General features: G+C 36.9%; 1 protein-coding gene across 11 annotated transcripts in view; it reads right to left on the bottom strand.

The window, feature by feature from the left end:
* Positions 1 to 19,158, bottom strand: part of Tfdp2 (transcription factor Dp-2) — a 160,756-nt gene that overhangs the window by 80,372 nt on the left and 61,226 nt on the right. Inside the window, exon 3 of one of the 11 annotated variants that reach the window (XM_048794197.1) lies at positions 12,544 to 12,578. The exons of 4 other annotated variants lie outside the window; for them this stretch is intronic. Coding sequence is in view for 5 of the 7 variants with exons in the window: in XM_048794191.1 (XP_048650148.1) it covers positions 7,538 to 7,622 (85 nt within the window). In the remaining 2 variants the exon portion in view is untranslated. Of the gene's footprint in view, positions 1 to 853; positions 956 to 1,279; positions 1,915 to 7,537; positions 7,752 to 12,543; positions 12,579 to 19,158 lie in introns of those variants that run through there. 6 more of the 11 variants (XM_048794191.1, XM_048794193.1, XM_048794189.1 and 3 more) reach the window with 6 other exon arrangements.

The raw sequence follows: 19,158 nt of genomic DNA, 5'->3' as shown, positions 1-19,158 counted from the left end.
ACTCAATCAAGTTGTCACACATTCCTGCCTCACTAAGAATTGTTTAGGTATAAGATTTTCGTCACAGTATCCACACTCATATAGCATCTTGCATGCTATATTTTCTTTGCCAATCCAAGGCTAACATAATGGCAGTCACTACCCCAAGAGGCAGACACCAAATGGTGCCACCCACACTCTCACACTGTGCCTCATAATAAACCATAAAGCAGTGGAATGCACCGGCCCCTTTATGAGCAAACAATGCCTGAGCTTCATTAGAATACAGCTGACATTTTCAAAGCACAAATACTTTGAAGAAAAATGTACAAGGAAAAAAAAAAAGAAAGAAAGAAAGGAATGAAACAGCTATAAAAGCTGAAATATTTTCCAAGTGTCAGGTTGATCCAAGGACCTGAGGGAGCATATTTTGCTGTTGACAATTTAAAAGTTTTCATAAATGGGAAAAAAATGTTTAATAAGATTAAAGCTTATTTAATTAACTATTGGGAAAAAAATGAAAGTAAAAACTATCACCTGAATTGCTTTCACAAGTAATGAACATGAAGTACCCATAAACGTATTGTATCTTCAACTGCTTCTTTAGTTCCTGAATGAAGAAAACTGAGCTCCAGAATTATTTGCACATTTTAATTAATTTATATAAGTAACAGGGATAAACCAGGCTAACTCTACCCCTCCCCCCCACCCCCCACCCCCATACCCTGTAGTTTTTCTGACTGCAACCAGCAAGGACGTCTTGAAATCAGCATGCTACTGGCCATTTTTCAATTCAACACTGCTGCTACTAAAAGAATATAAAATAAACACTATAAAAACTCTCAGCAGTAAGAAACAAACTGATCTCTCTTACCTGGTCTAAGGAAGCATGCCTCTCACTGCAGCACCAACAACACTCCACAGTCTTTGTTACCATTCAGTGGAAACTTGAGACTGTGTCAGGCGTAAGCAATCGAGCTCAGAAAAGCTCAATTTAAAATACTTCTCATAAAACTAAAAAGATGCTCAAGAAAACTATATGGCTAGCTGGCTTTTGAACACATATGAATATTATTTAATGTAACAAAGATACTTCAAAAGAAACTGAAAGTACAGATCTAAGCAATGAAGGGGCTTTTCTATGCAGAGCCTTGCTTTCTTATCAACCGAAAAGGCTTTTTTAATATTAAAAAAAAATGCTTAAAGTAAAGGTGGTGAATGATAAACCGTCTAACTCTAAGCTAACATTTTTCTAAATATCACTTGAATTTTAACTAGTTTAAAAATAAGATTAACTTACTCATAAAACCTGCATAATTCGAATTATGCATGTCAGGGTATTTGCTGGCTCCCAAAGCAGTCACAAAACAGGAGACCTTAATACATCTTGAAAGTAGAGCAAAAAAGCACCACGAGTTTCAGGGAAAACAGGAGGAGAAACTCTTGAAAAACTAGTTGGGGCTTTTTGAACCTATAATGACTGCCCAGCTCTTGGGAAAGAAAAAAAAAAAAAAGTCCTGGTCCTGCCCCCTGAGATAGGAGGCCATGCTTCAACGCCAAAGTGAATGACAGGCCCATTTCTGATATCAACAAAGAGCAGCTTAGTTGTGCTCTATTTTTTTTTTTTCCATTTTTCCCACACAGTTAGAAGTTTAAAATTTTCCAATTAGTCCCTTTATATCTCCCTTTAGGGTTAAGTACCTTTTCCCATTTTCTCCAGAGGGAATGTAATTATGTTGTCCTAGTTTTTTTAAATGATTAATTAAGATTACATATCTAATCATCTTATTCAGTTTTCCTAGGCATAAAGGTGAATAAAAGAAGATCTTTTAAGTTCCTTTCCAAATCTATTCTTTGCAATGTCAAATAAACATATCACTGATTATCAAATACTAGTAAGTTTTTCCTGCATCCTGGTATGTAGCACAAGTAAAAACAAAAACTAGACAACACTGAAAACAAGGCAACTGAAATAATAAAATTTTCAACTAGTTAGATTAAAAAATAACTTGGTGATATAGTACTGGACATAGCAGACAAAAGCCAGACAAAAATCCCTGTCTTCAGTGAGCTTATTAGCTTATATCTGAGTTTCCAGTGAGTACAACTATCGTAGATGATGAAGGTAGTTTTCCTTCTTTGACTAGTTACCAACTAAACTAAAATATTCCCTTTTCAAAGTGTGTCTCCACAGTAGTTCCAGGAAGGCAAGCAAGTGTTTTATGCTTTGTCAGTGTTGTATCCCCAGTGTCTAAAACAGCACCAGTTAGACACTCAAATCCACAGTGAAGGAAAGATATGAAAGGTTTCTCCTCTACCTTTTCCTTGGTTAACATATATTACACTTATATGCAAACAGAAACACTGACAACATGTGTGCAGGGTGTAAATTAAATTGAGTTGTAAGAAGAGGAAAACAAGAAAAAATATGTAAATTGAGTTGGAAACACGTTAGTTTAAACAAAATTGAAAATAAACCCTTCAGAGCCTTATATCTTGTCATATTCTAAAACATTTTCACTATCAGATGTGAGTCCACTATAATATTTGAATAAAGAATTCAATTAAGATTTTTAAACTAAGTTTTTGTGGACAATCAGATTTTAGAAGGGCTTTTTAAAAAATATTTATCTTTTAGTTATAGGTAGATACAATATCTTTATTTCATGTGATGCTGAGGATTGAACCCAGTGCCTCACACATGCTAGGTGAGCACTCTACCTCTGTGCCACAATCCCAGCCCCTAGAAGAATTTGGGGTTGGGGGGCAAAGTAGAAGAATGAGGAGGAAGGAGAAAGAAAAGAAGAAGAAACAACTTGGAAATTATATAGAATCTTATCAGTTTGTGTATTAAAATATTACATATTTTTACCCATTTACAGTCTAGAAATATTTCTAAATTCCCCACCATTCGTAGTAATTTCGCCAGATGATTTTTTTTTCTTTTAACAAAGAAAATAAGTGCACATCTCTAATCTGTCAGATCATCCAGAAGTGCTGGCCTGTAGCACCCAAGGCCAGAGTGTTCAGGAATTAGATGTGGTTACATCTATACTTGTTATATTCTCAAAAGAAAATTACACTCTAAATTACAAACCATCCTCATCCCTCCTCATGCCCTTCCCCTCTAGTGATTATAAGTTCAAATATAAACTACCTGGTATATATTTTAATAATAAACCTAACAGCAACCCAAGTTCAGGAAGACATGAGATAATTTAGGTCAAGCAATGAATAAGTTGGGCCAAAGCAGGATTCCACTGTTCCTGAAGGAACAATTTTCCTTCTCCCATTCTTCCCTTCAACAAATGCTCACTGACCACATGTTATATATCAGGCACTGAACTAAGCAGCACGTGATCTGCTATTACAGGTATGACCTTCAACCTACCTCTATTGCTCCACAATCCCTCTTCCTGCTTGCCTTCCATCCCAGTGCCTTCTCCAGTCCCAGTGTTGACTCTCCCTGCCCTTCAATCTACTGCTTTTCTCGGCAGGCAACATAATCATGACCTTTTATTTTCCTTTACAAGTGTATGACACAGTATGGGAAATGCACAGGACTTCCCATTGTCATAATAAAGTATATCTTATCTAGAGCCTCTCAAACAATTTTCACTTAATCATATAAAGAAAATCCATTCAAATATGCTATTAATTACAACTACTGGTTGGTTAATTAGAAAACACCAAAAAGGGACCAGCATTCTCTTTAGTCTGAAACTTACTGATCAAATATTCACCACCATGAGCAAAACATTTATGATTCTATAGGCAGAAATGACACTATGATAGCATAATGATAGTTTTATTTAGCCAATATCAGCTATCTACAAGACCAATATGATGTTGAGTGGAAATTAGCTGTTCTGTGTCTATACCTACATGTTCAAGTAAAAGGATTCATCTTCTTGACAAGTACAAAACCTACAGCAAAGGGCTCCTGCTAGCACTTGCACAGGTATATACTATTTCTTAAAAATACTGCATAGTAAACAGCTTCAGCTTTGTTTGCTCTTCTTCCTATTTTTAACCTTTAAATACAAATAGATGTTTTTTCAAGGTTCTGTCTGAAGTTTGCTATTGTTGAATCTGGAATGCTATCCAAAGGCTTGGTTTCCAGTCCATAAACATACCAAGTGATAAAACTTTTAAGATATGCAGCCTAGTGGGAGGTTTTAGGTTACTGAGAATGTGCCCTGGAAGGGGACTGAGGGATCCCAGTCTCTCTTTCCATGCCCAGGCATGAAGTGAATAGGTCTCCTCCACCACATGATCCCACCATGGTGTACTGGGTCACCACAGGCCCAAAGCAATAGGACTAATGATCATTAATCTCCAAAACTGTGAGCCACACAAACCTTTCCTCTTCTGAAGTTCACTTATCTCAGGTATTTGTTATAATAACAGAAAGCTGACTAACACAACAATTTTTTCTTCCAAGACTTACACAGCCTCTTTGGAAGATAATGATTTCTATAGCTTTATTCTTCTATGTGGATGACTAAAAAAAATTATACATCTAGCTAGCCCTGTCATTTTCTGTTCTGTTCTGCTCTAAATTCTTATTTACAATTGCCTATTGGTCATTTCTGTCTGCACACCCCATAATCTCAACTTGACTTCTTCAGTATTCAAATTCTTGTCTTCATTCCCAAACCAGCACCTCCTCATATGTTCCCTGACCTTGTTAAAGGAGCATTGACATTCAGAACAGAAACTAATTTTCTTCTTAGCTAATGCTCATTCTCCAATGTTCCCACTGTTTCCAATTTTTTTCAACACATATCATTCTTCTACCCTAAAAATAAAAGAAATGAGAAATACAACCTCTGATGGTCACCCAATGTCTAGAGCTATGCTATCCCAAATGGAGGCCTTATCCATATGCAGCTATTAAGTTTAAATTGATTAAAATTAAATAAAAGTTAAAATTCAATTCCCAGTCACAAGCCCCAAGGCAAGTGTTCTTTGAGGCCACATGTGGTTAGCATGACAATTTGGAATAACCAGGAGCTCCAGAAGCAAAGGAAGCCACTGTAACCACTATCAAATGCTCACAGATTAGAAAGATTAGGAACAGCAGGAAAATGAAGAGAAGGCCCCATAGAGGTACGGTGTGTGGGTGGAGTGATCAGCTGCTACTGGCACAAAGCCCCACCCACTGCCGTAGATCCCTCCATCTTATAAAGTCAGTCATAAATCACAGGCAGCAAGTGGCAAATCTGACACCCAATTCTCAGTCAAAAAAAATCCCCATTTTCTGGGGGAAGGCTTGAAGGAGAACCCTTAGTCACTGGTGAAAGGACAGGAAAATCTCCCACACTGAGGGAACATTCCCCACTGCTGCTAGGGGTAGAAGCCAAAATCCTGTTTGCAAGAAGCATGAGAAACCTCAGTGGCCCAGGATTCCAGGCTGATACCAAAGATAGGTTTGCTGTTGCTTAGGAAAGGGCAAAGCCCAGAGGCCCAGATGCACAGGGACTAAGAGCAACACTAGACCAGGACAGCAGAGAGCCACCTGTGAGGCCACCAGGAGCACAGCACTGAGATACAAGCACTACCAACCAACCACCAGCAGAGGGGCCGAAACGTGGAAAGGGAGTCCCTGTCTGTGATAGAGGCAAGGAGGGACTGAGAAAGCCCAAAGTACACAGGCCAAATCAAGATAACAACACTGAGGTACCTAGAAGGTAATCCCAGCAATGTCCAAATCCAAACCCACCTCAACTCCATTTGATTGACACAACAATGGCCTGACAGAGGAGGTACATCCATTTCCAGGCACAAACACCATCTACCTGTCACTACTGTCCTTTTATACATGACATCTGGTATTAAATTAAAAATTACAAACACAAACAAAGGTGGGAGTCTTTATCAAGAAATAAGGCAATCATTAGAACCAGACTCATATATGATCCAGATGTCAGAGATAAAGAAAGGGGCTTTAAAGTAACTATTCTATCATCTCTCTAATCATTAGACAGGAAGAAAAATTTTTTCTAACTTTAATCACTCTTCAATATTACTGAGACTTTTAAACTGAAATACTAAAAATGCACTGTGGGTCTTTCCTGAACTCTGTGCCTTTTCTCTTGATGGATTTTACTCCACATCCTTCAGCTGTAATAAACTGTTAACCATGAGTAAAACACCTCTCAATGCGTTCTGGTAGCCTTTCTAATGAATTATTGAAACTAAGAATAGTTCTGGAAACTTCTGAACTTGCAATTAAGGTCAGAAGTGATGGAGAAGCCAGGCGCGGTGGCTCACATCTGTAATCCCAGTGGCTCCAGGGAGGCTGAGGCAGGAGGATCACAGGTTCAAAGCCAGCATCAGCAACTTAGGCGCTAAGCAACTCAGTAGGACCCTATCTCTAAATAAAATATAAAAAGAGCTGGGGGTGTAGCTCATCTTGATTACTGTAGCTAATAGTAAGCCTCAAAATCAGGCAATAGGAATCCTAGATTAGATTTTGTTTTTGTTTTGTTGTGCTTTGTGGTACTGGGGATTGAATCCAGGGGTGCTCTGCCACTGAGTTATAGTCTCAATGTTTTTTTGTTTGTTTTTTTGAGACCGGGTGTTACTAAGTTGCCCAGGCTAGCCTTGAACCTGCAATCCTCCTGCCTCTCTCATGTAGCTGAGATTACAGGTATGAATTACCAAACCTGATTAGATATGGTTTTTTAATATAATCTGTGTCTCTACCCTCTGTGCATGTGTATAATATATGCATTACTGGTCAGTGAATCAGGGGCTCCTGCATGCTAGGCCAGAACTCAACCCATGAGCTACACCCCAGCCCTCTATCTTGTAAACTTATATGTTTACATAATCATTTTATTTCAATTACTAGTAAGATAGTCTTATATTATTTTAAAAAAATGTGTGTGGGAGTGTGTTATAGATGTGGTGCTAGGGATCAAACCCAGTGTCTCACATGTATGAGGTGAGTAGTCTACCACTGAGCTACAACTCCAGCCCCAAATGGTCTTATATTCTGTCAGTCTTTATTATTTTTACTACTCTTTAACACTATGTTCTATTATTTTGCCTTTAGAAAAACAATACTGCAAACATTTTCTTTCTCCTAATAACACGATAAATACTGTTCATTTTTAACCATTTAATAGTGCAGCAGAAAATCTGAAATTACTTTTATTTATACCTCTCTAGAAGCCTTTTAACCCTTCCCCAGATGCTTAGAGTATATGCTTAAAGATTTTAATCCTCAAAATGTTCTATTTTAATACTATATTGAATCTAGTATCTTTGTGAGTTTCCAAGACATGTATTGTTATAAAAGGAGCAAATCTGGCCTTCCCCATTCCCTGTCATCCTGTCTTGCCATGTAACCTGTCTTCTGCTTATACTCCTGCCATGATGCCATTGCCACACTGTGACTGCAGCTAGAAGTCCCTTACCAATGGCCAACCAGATGAGACCACCCAATCTTGGATTTCCATCCTCCATAATTAATATATAAAGTAACTAGCCTCAGGTATTTTGTGATAGCAACACAAAACAAACGAAGATAAGGCTAAAAAATGCATACCATTCCCATGAATTTTCTTCTCTCTGTACCTTCTTGTTACCAGTATCTTTCCATCTGGAAATGCACCATAATCTACTTCTACCATTGCCTTTACATGACTGTGGTCACCAAAGGAAGTAGAGAGGTAATAATGATAAGAGAGATGTAAGGAAGAAAAAGAGACCTGGATGTTGAAGAAAGCAGTTGCAACATCTGGGGTAGCTGCAAGGCTGGTTAGCCAAGACTTAACTTCCTTAAGCTTATAAGTATGAAGTAGAGATTAACCTTTTTCTTGACTGTCCTTGTCATTCTATCTTAGGAATCTATCTTTACTTTGACTCATGGAAATTTCCTCTGAGGCCTGGTGCACATTAATTTGGATTGTTAGTTTTCATTCTATTTCTTACTTTGATTCTCTGTGTTTTCACAGATTTGACCATGGGATAGTAGAGTTTAAACTGGGTCCCACATGCTAACCAGCTAAACTCAGGCTTCCCACAGTGGAATTTTTGAGGCCAAAATGTCTATAATAATCTAGTATATGTGCAACATGGGAATAGTTAATAAGTAGAAGACACCTTTTCATCAACTTTTTTTTTTGCACTTGTATTCCATTTTTTTTTTTTGTTTACTTATTTTCACAATTGGAGTACAATTTTTCATTTCTCTGGTTGTACATAAATTAGAGTCACACCATTCGTACAATCATTCCCATACATAGGGTAATAATGTCTGTCTCATTCCACCATCTCCCCGACTCCGTCTACTTTTGCTTTCCCTGTTCTTCAGTCACACTATAATAAGATATAAATATAATATGCTTGCTTATATTACTGAGTATATTGAATAGAGGATATTAAAGACTAAAAGAACACTTTTTCTCAAGGAAGCTCTAATCCAGATCAACATTCAATAGATGTAAGATTTAAACTTATGAAAGTAAACTTCTGAGTATGAAAGCAATGAATTAGAAACATTAAAGTTAATCCACAAAAAGTGTGCTTCATAAAGTTTATAAATTGCTTAGCTAATATGCCAACTGTCAGAGACACCCTCAAAATAAAATGAAAAATAAGAACATAGATTATTGGGATAGATTAGCATTAAAGAGGTAGTTTTAGATTAGTAGATAAATAACTTTTTAAATTTCTTATGGTTTTGTCAATATTGTTTCATGTTACTGAAAGATTTCTAGAAAAATATATGAATATAGAGCAGTGTGTTTATATGATTAATCTCTGGTTTGAAAGACTTGAATGGATCATCTAGAACTTTGGAAAGTTTATTAACTATTTTGTACCTTAGTATTCTCATCCCTAAATGAGCACGATAACAGTACCTATCTTGCAAGGAGGTGGTGAGGGTAATATAAAATGATGAACTTAGCATATTTCCTGGCAAACAGAACTAAAAATACAAAACAAAACAGACTTATAAAGTGTTAACTTTGAAAGTGGTAATATAAAACAAGATAGCAACTAAAGCCAAAATATTTTTTTCTTAGAAAAAGAACAAAAACAATATTATTTAAAAAAACTGCAACAATATCTTACATGAAAAATCACAAAATGCTAAACAAAAATTTAGCATATTGAATTCAAACATGTAAAAAAGGCCAGGCATAGTAGCACATGCTTGTAATTCAATGATTTCAGAGGCTGAGGTGGGATGATTACAAATTAATGGCCAGCCTCAGCAACTTTGCAAGATCCTCTCTAAAAATTAAAATAACAAAGGGCTGGGTAGAGTACCCTGGGTTCAATTCCCAGGACTGAGGAGGAGAGGGAAAAAACAGAAAGGACAATATATATAAATGTCTTATCTACATGGAATGCAAGGTTGGTTTAACATTAAAGATCAATGCAATTCACCACATCTGCAGAATTTTTTAAAAAAGCAAAACTATCATTAATAGGTACAAATGAGGTATTTTTAAAAATTCAAAAGCTATTCATAATAGTAACTCTCAGGAGGCAAGGAACAGATAGAAATCTCCTGAATGTGCTAAAAGACAACTACAGGAAAACTTACAGCTAAAAATCATACTTATGGTTAAAAAACTGTGTTTTCCCCCTAAAATCAGGAATCTTTAGCTAGGTACAGTGGCACATGCCTATAATCCCAGCTGTGGCAGGAAAATTCCAAGTTTGAAACCACTCTTAGCAACTTAGCAAGACCCTGTCTCAAAATGAAAAAATAAAAAGGACAGGAGATGTAGTTCAGTGGTAAAGTGCCCCTGAGTTCAATCACAAGTACAAAAGAAAATCAGAAACAAGATAACCATGTCTACTTTCAATACTTCAACAATGAACTAGAAGTCTTAATCAACACAATGAATCAAGAAAAAGAATTAACATATAAAATTTAAAAAGAATAAGTAAAATTATCTTTATAAACACAGAGAAAATATTGGCTGTGTGAGAAATCCTATGGCATTTATAAAAATTTACTACTAGTGAATTTATTAGCAAAGCCACAGGCAACAAGTTCAATATACAAATATCCACTGTATTTCTATATTCTACCATCTAAAATCACCAGAAATTAAAATAAAATACATAATATACAATAGCATCAAAATAATAAATGGTTAGGGACAAATTTTACAAAGTGTGTGTAAGACCTATATAATAAAAACTGCAATACATTGCTGAAAAAAACTATGGAAGACTTAAATTAATTAAGGGATAAAACATGCTCATGACCCAAGATTCAATTTTGTCAAGATATCGATTCTTCCCAAATTTAACTATAGATCAACAAAATTAATTTTTTTTTCTTTAGTGCTGGGGATTGAAACTAGATTCTTGCACATGCTAGGCAAGTGTTCTATCACTGAGCTATATCTCCAGCAGGTTTTTAAAAATTTCATTGTGAGACAGGATGACCTTGAATTTGTGATCACCCTGTCTCAACCTCCCCAGTAGCTGTGATTACAGACACACCTTGTGACCAGCCCATTAAAAATCTTACCAGATGTTTTAGTAGAAATTTATAAGCTGATTCTAGAATTTATATAAAAATTCAAAGGACCTAGAATAGCCAAAACAAATTTGAAAAAGAGTTAAATTGGAGGAATTATACTTCCTGATTTCAAGACAACATTTTCAAATGTAAATAAAGCTACAGCACTACTTACATTTTGGATAGCTAATATTTGTTATAGGAAATGGTCCTGTGTGCACTGTGTAGGATGTTTAGCAGCATCCCTGGCTTCAACCTCTATCAGGGACAACTGCCCCACCCTCAAATTATAAAAATCAAACATGATTTCAAGCCCAGCACAGTGTTGCTTGCCTATAATTCCAGCAGCTCAGGAGGTTGAGGCAGGAAGATTTCTGAGTTTAAAGCCAGGCTCAGCAAGAGTGAGCTACTCACAGGGTCTCACTAAGCAACTCAGTGAGACCCTGACTCTAAATAAAATATAAAATAGGGCTGGGAATGTGGCTCAGTGGTCGAGTGCCCCTGAGTTCAATCCTCATTACCCTACCCCAAAAAAGTGATTTCAAACATTGCCAAGCATCTCTAGGTGGCAAAGATGCCCTTCAATGAAAACCACTGAGCTGCAGTAACCAGTGTGGTACAGTACAGAATGTCTTAATATATAATAATATAACTGTTGTATATTAAGACAGTGTGGTACTGGCACAAAGATACACATATCGATTAACAAAACAAACAGAATCTAAAATCAGACTTTCAATTATATCCAACTGATATCTGGCAAAAATACAAAGCAATTCTATAGGAAAAAGTAATATTTTCCTCAAATGATACTGGGATAATTAGATATTTATATGCAAAAAAAAAACAAGGTAATCCTCACCTCTTCTGTCACTCCACATAAAAAAATTAACTCTAAACTTATCACATATTTGGCCAGGCATGGCAGTGCACACCTGTAATCTCAGCCTCTGGCGAGACCTGGAAGGAGGATCACAAATTCAAGGCAAGCCTTGGCAATTCATTAAGACCTTGTCCCCAGGTTCCATCCCTAGTATGGCCAAAAAAAAAACCTCATCACAAACTTAAGAGCTAAAACTAAAGTTTCCAGAGGAAAACAGAGATAAAAACTTTGGTATTTTTGCTTAGGAAAAGATTTCTTACACGAGACACAAGCCCAAACTATATTTTCTTTCCTTTTTTGGCAGGGAGGGGCAGGGTTTGGGACCAAATATAGTACTTTGTGCATGCTAAGCAAGTACTCTGCCACTGAGCCAGAATCCCAGCACCACCAAATTATCTTTCTTATCTGATAAGCTGCACATCGAAATATCAAAATATAAAACATCTGATTTTTTGAAATTTGTACTTAAAAAAATAAAAATAGGGCTGGAGATATATAGCTCAGTTGGTAGAGTACTTGCCTTGCATGCACAAGGCCCTAGTTCAATCCCCAGCACCATAAACAAACAACAACAAAATAAAAATCGGGTGAAATGGTATATGTCTATTATCCCAGTGACTCAGTAGGCTGAGGCAGGAGGATCACAAGTTCAGGACCAGCTTGGGCAATTTAGCAAGCAAGACCCTGTCTTAAAATAAAATCAAAAGGGCTGTGCATGTAGCTCAGTGACAAAGGGCACCTGGGTTCAATCCCTAATAAAAGAAAGAAAAGAAAGAGGCAGACAGACAAACCAGTGTGGTAGAAAACATTTGTAAAATATATACACGATAAAGAAATCATATCCAGAATGAAACAATAAGACTTTAAAAAAAAATGGACAAAAGATTTAAATAGCTACTTAATCAAAGAAGATACGCTAATAGCACAGAAGCACGTGCAAAAATTCATAATATCATCAGTCATTAGAGAAGTGCAAATTAAAACCACACTGAGAGAGCACACAAATTTACCTGAATAGCTAGAATGAAAACAAAACTAAATAACCCAACAACAACAAAATTCTTGTGCATGCCAAATACTGGCAAGGGCAACTAGACCACTGCTGGTGGGAATACCAAATTACACAGATACTTTGGGAAACACGTTTGGCAATTTCTTACAAAGTTAAACATACACTTACCATGTGACCCAGCAATTCCACTTCTGGGTATTTACCTTAGAAAAATGAAAACTTACGTCAACACACAAATTTGGATTTAAATGTCCACAGTAGCTTAATTCATAATGTCCTCAACTGGAAACATCCCAAATGTTCACCAACCCATGAATGGATAAAACATTTGTGGTACACCACACAATGGAATACTATTTAGCAATAGAAAAGAAGTCCTGAATGCAACATGAATAAATCTCAAAAGCATTAAGCTAAGAATAAGAATCCAGACATAAACGACATTAACTAACTATCCCAAGTATTCTACAGGTCTCAAGTTGATTATGGGCTTTACGAATCATTGGCACACACTGTCTTTTTTATTTATGTATATATCACATCTTTATGTATATATCACATCTTTCTAATCAATTACAAACTCTCTGCCATAGAGATTAGCTTGTATCTGGATAGCACTTCATAGTACTAACAACTCACAATTGAATACCAAGGCACAGGTTTAATAATTCTCATTCAGTAACAAAAATGGAATGTGGAGTACATATTGCAATCGAGTCAGGATACCTGCATCCAAATCCCAGCTGACTAATTTAACATATATGAAATTTGCTTTCCTTATTCTAATTAATAGAAAAACATGGAGTAAAGTGTGGTACAACCAGTCATCCTGATACAAGTGAGGCCACTAAGGACAGAAACCTCCTGAGAAGGTCAGTGGTAAAGCATGTATTTTACATGTGCAAGGCCCTATGGTCAATATCCAGCTCCCCCCATACCCCCCATAAAAACAACAAAACCTACAAGATAAAAAGAAACCTTGGATGCTAATTCAAAATGCAGGGGTGGTGAGAGAAGAATAGAAGTACTTTGGATTAGACAAAGGGAATGAAGAGAAGGGAAGAAGAATGGGAATAAGAAAGAGCAGAATGAATCAGACATTACTATTCTATGTGCATTACGATTACACAACCAATATAATTCCACATCATGTACAACCAGAAGAAGGAGAAATTATATTCCATATATATATATATGGAATATATATATATATATATATATATATATATATATAAATAATATGTCAAAATACATTATATTATCATATGTAACTAATAAAAACAAATAAAAAAGAAGTACATAGCTAAAAAGAAAGAAAGAATCCTTCTGAGAAGTAAAGAGCCAAAAGTCATACTTGAACATGATTTTTAGAATCACAGATTTAGAAAGAGGGGCCAGGGACTGAAGTTGTGGCTCAGTGGTACAGCATTCGTCTCATGTGTGAGCACTAGGTTCGATCCTCAGTACCACATAAAAATAAATAAATAAAATAAAAGGCACTGTGTCCATCACAACTAAAAAAATATTGGGGAAAAAAAAGAAAGTGGGGCCTCATGAGCCTTATGCTCCTTTGGATTTTAAGGAGATATCAAAAGTGTTACTACAGAGAAAACTGGTTTGTGGCAAAAAAAAAAAAAAATACCCCTTTTTGATTCTTCAGTGCGGTCTACTGTCATCAGGAATGGGATACTACAAGCATTGAATTATTCATCTTTGTTGAGGAAACTGAGTGTTTTAGATTCATAAACAACTAAGTTTTGCTCTACTGCTAAGTTGTTGCCACAGGAATCCAACTCAGTAAGGGAGAAACTACTGCTTCAGACACCTGGCATATGTGCTTGGCTGAGAATCTATAATTGGAGAAATTGTCAATGGCTGTAAGAAAAAGCCAAAATCATTCAAGGAATTGCATTATGGCAGGCCCACAAAGTTTCATTAGGGATTTGCTATGTACTCACGTGTGCCCAAAACAGACACACTGCTATGCAGAACCATTACTTTCCATTTAATCCTAATAATATCCCTTATGAGACCACATGATTATTTCTGTTCTAGAGATGAGAAAAGTGACATTCTAAAATATGATTAAATACTTTGCCCAAGCAGTCACCTTTAGTATGTAGTAAGAATAAGATTCAAATTCACAGGCTGGGGTTGTGGCTCAGTGGCAGAGTGCTTGCAGAGCATGTGTGAGGCACTGGATTCGATCCTCAGCACCACATATAATTAAATAAATTTTAAAAATAAAGGTCCATCAACAACTAAAAAAAAAAGATTTAAACTCGGGGCTATTTTGATTCCACGTCCCTAATACTATTTAAAACCTTTTACAGCCAGGCATGGTGGCTCCCAGCAGTGTGGGAGGCGGAGGTAAGAGGATCAAAAGTTCAAAGCCAGCCTCAGCAATTTAGGGAGGCCCTGAGCAACTCAGTAAGACCCAAAATAAAAAATAAAAAGGGCTGGGGATGTAGCTCAGTGGTAAAGTGCCCCTGGGTTCAATCCCCAGTACAAACAAACAAATAAATAAACAACCACACAGACCTATTACAGGCTGGAGGTGGAGCCTGTGGTAGAGTGCTTGAACCACAAAAAGAAAAAGAGGTCTATGACTACTACATAAAGAACAACATCTGACTGCTAAAGCTAGCACAGTGCTTGAAACATAATAGGCTTAATTTCTTTCTTCCCTTTTTTGGGAGGTGGGGGGAGGGGTTCCAAGGTAGGAAACAGATGTTACCTCTACCTATTAGAAGGGAAAAGTCAAGTTCTAAAAGCCAGTTTTTGAAACCTCAAACTCCTAGCCCTTTCTTCATATTAGCATTGCTCTGAGCTTCATCATGAGGAGGAGGAAGACAAAGAAAAGCTGGAGGAGTAAAAGTGCTTGCAATTGTAAAATAAAATTTTCTCATTCTTTGAATAACTCACATATATTTGCTGAGTACCTGCTAAAGGACAAACATGAAACTTGGCACTGTAGACATAATAGTGAATAAAGGAAAACACGACCCAGTTTATTCCCATAGGGAGGTTTCATTTCAGTGGGAAGGTATAACTAACTAGGGAATTAAAATGCAATGCAGTATATACTACGATATGCAATATGCACAAACAGCATACTACAGGGACACAGCCACATCGATGTATAATAGCAGCACAATTCACAATACCTAAACTGTGGAGTCAACCTAGATGCCTTTCAATAGATGAATAGATAAAAAAATGTGGCATATATACACAATGGAATATTACTCAGCAATAAAAGAGAATAAATTCATGGCATTTGCAGGTAAATGGATGGAGTTACAGAAGATAATGCTAAGTGAAGTTAGCCAATCCCAAAAAACCAAATGTTGAATGCCTTCTCTGATTTAAGGAGGCTAATCCATAGTGGGATAGGAAGCGGGAGCATGGGAGGAATAGACGAACTCTAGATAGGGCAAAGGGGTTGGAGGGGAAGGGAGGGGGCATGGGGTAATTAATGATGGCGGAATGTGATGATCATTATTATCCAAAGTACGGGTATAAAGACACGAATTGGTGTGAATATACTATGTATACAACCAGAGATATGAAAAATTGTGTTCTATATGTGTAATAAGAATTGTAATGCATTCCGCTGTCATATATAAATTTTAAAAAATAAAAAATAAATGCAATGCAGTAAATGCACAAACAGAATAGCACAAGGTGCCATAAGAGCACAGAGAAGACAAAGTGATCCCAGGAGGATGGGAGTAGGGCTACTAAAGTATAGGAAGTCCTACTGGGTGTGGGGGGATGGGCCTGCAGTCCCAGCTAGTCAGGAGGCTAAAGCAGGAAGATTGCTTGAGCCTAAGAGTTCAAGGTTACCCTGGGCAACATAACAAGATGGAGACAGAAAGAAATACAGGATATCCAGTTGTATTTCAGAAAAACAATGAATAGTTTTTATTAAACGTACATTCCAAATATTTTTCTATCTTTGTGTGTGTGTGCTAGAGACCAAACACAGGGACTCCTACGCTCAAAGCAAGCCCTCTACCATCCAGCTATATACCCCCAGCTCCTCATGTATTTTTATTTGCTATATCTATCAATCCATTGTGGGAATTATGTTTTTAAAAGCCTAGCAGGTCTCAGGATACAGCTTGGTGGTAGAGCACTTGCCTAACATGCCTAAGGCCCTGTGTTTGATTCCCAGTGCCACTCCCAGATTCCTGACCACTGTGTGAGATTAACTGCTTGTTTTAGATAATTTCTTAGTAGCAATAGATAAACAATACTCCACCCATTAGAGGAATCCCGTGTCCCTTATGCATGGGCCTACAATATTACCCTATCATACTTAATCACTGGCTTAAGAGGAGCCACAACCAGGGTGACCTCAGCAAGAATGAAGATGTGGAGCTAGCTTTGGCATATGCCTATAACCCTAGCTACTCAAAGGACTGATGCAGGAAGATCACAAGTTCGAGACCACCTTGGGAAACATGGCAAGATCCTGTCTCAAAATAAGAAATAAAAAGAGTCGGGGATATAGTTCAGTGGTAGAATGCTCCTGGGTTCAATCCACAGTAACAGGAAAGAGGGATGAGGTGGTGGACCTAAAGGGGCCACAGCTGGGGCTGTCAGTCAACTATGCCTCCCTCCTATTAGCAGGAGAGCTAAATGGTACATTTCCATAGCCACCACAGGATTACAAAACTTTATTAGTTGTAACATATCCTTTCTAAAACAAAATAATAGGATCTTTTCAAAGAAGACAAAAAAATTTTCAAAAAAATTTTAATCACTTGAGAGATAGGAAAAATGAAAATACAAACAAAATAATAAACATAATTAGCAGAGCTAAGAAAACTCCAAATCTTGGATTAGTTCTGGTTCTTAGCTTGATTAACGTATGCTAAGAGTTGCTCTGCCAGCCAAAAAAACAATTTGTTCCTGGGTGGGTTGTTTTGTTTCTCTCATTCAGAAAAGAATTTCTGAAATCTGAGGATACTATGCATCTAAGGAGCTGTAATTGCGGTTAATCAAGTAACCCAATATATATATATAGATAGATAGATAGATAGATAGATAGATAGATAGATAGATATAGATTTTTTTTAAGTTGTAGTTGGACACGATACCTTTGTTTATTTGTTTTTTTATGCTAGGTGAGCACTCTACCACTGAGCCACAACCCCAGCCCTATAATCCAAAATTTCTAAGAGTAATGTAGTGAAACAATTTGAGTTGTTGTGAATTCCATAAATTATTTTATTCCAACAGGTAAGTTTCAACTTAAAGTGATTAATTTCCAATTACATAATGTGAACAGAAAAATGTCAGAGAAAGACAATTCCTTCTTTTTCCAAAAATACAGGATGAGTTGAGGGAGTACATAACTGTACAACTATATATGGCTGCCGGGAGATGTTGGAAGTTTTCCTCTTTGCCACAGCTAACCTGTTCCTTGTCTTTATAAAGTTTTCTATCCAAATCATCTAAGTGTTCACGCTCTTCTCTTATCACATAATTTTTCCCCCATCCCAATTCCATATGAATTAAGTGCAGTATGTGTTTATGCTAGATCCTTTAAGGTCCATGGTCCACACATTTCAGATGTCACCTTTCTCCTTATAGCCTGCAAAATAGTTACGGTTATTTTGAAGATCCTTAACAGCCAGGTACGATGGCACATGCCTGAAATCCAGGAGGCTAGGGAGGCTGAGGGACTGCAAATTCAAATTCAGCCTCAGAACTTAGTGACGCACTAAACAATTTAGCAAGATCCTGTCTCAGGATCTTTATTTATTTAATAAAGAATAAAAAGGGCTGAGGATGTGGCTCAGTGGTAAAGCACCACTGGATTCACTCCCCAGTACCACAAAAACAACAACAACAACAACAAAAAAAAAATGGAATCAAAAATCAAGGAAAATTTCAAAAACTGGCCACAAAAACAATTAATATTACCTAGCGTGACAGATGCTATTCAGTTCCTAATTCCTCTGCCTCAGTTTTCTTTCCTCATATTTGGAATATGTTTTATTTTCTTCCTCTTAAAATATTTTCCCTAGTTCTCTTTGTTCATAAGTAACCCAATATAGACAATACAACTTCTTACCTCACTGATATATCTTTTTCTCCCCTTTTCTTTTTCTCCTTGTGGGTGTGTGTTTCTAGAGATTGAACCCAGGGACACTCTACCACTGAACTCTATCCTCAGCCCTATAATTTTATTTTTTCTTAAATTTTGAAACAGAATCTTACTAAGTTGCCCAGGAAGGGCTTGTGATTCTCCTGCCTCAACCTCCCCAAGAGATGGAATTATAGGTATATATCATCAGGCATATTGATACATCCTAATTAATGTAAATGTAATTTACTTTGTTTTTTATTTTAATGGGTATGGAAGTCATTAGGTTCTCTCAAAATAAGTACCAACAAAAAGTCACTAAAATGCAAATTTATTTCCCAGTGGTTTCAAAATTTTGCATTTCTAATCTTTTATTTATCTTCATGGGATTAGCTTGAGACAGTTTCACTCTGAAAATTTTATTAACAGCAACTTTCTTTTGTCCATCTCAAACATCCCTTTCTAAACAAACAAAATTACAAGGTGGGCCAGTTGTGGTGGCACACATCTGTAATCCCAACAAACTGAGAGGCTGAGGCAGGAAGACAGTAAATTAGAGGCCAGCCTCAGCAACCTAGCAGGGCCCTAAGCAAATCAGCAAGGGATGTGGCTCAATGGTTAAGTGCTCCTGAGGGAGGGAAGGAAGGGAAGGAGGGAGGAAGGGAGGGAGAAAGGGAGGGAGG

The sequence above is a fragment of the Marmota marmota genome, unplaced genomic scaffold, assembly GCF_001458135.2.
Source record: "Marmota marmota marmota unplaced genomic scaffold, marMar, whole genome shotgun sequence".
NCBI classification, from domain to species: Eukaryota; Metazoa; Chordata; class Mammalia; order Rodentia; family Sciuridae; genus Marmota; species Marmota marmota.
Note: the sequence above shows the minus strand (reverse complement) of the source record. Positions and strands in the feature narration are given on the sequence as shown.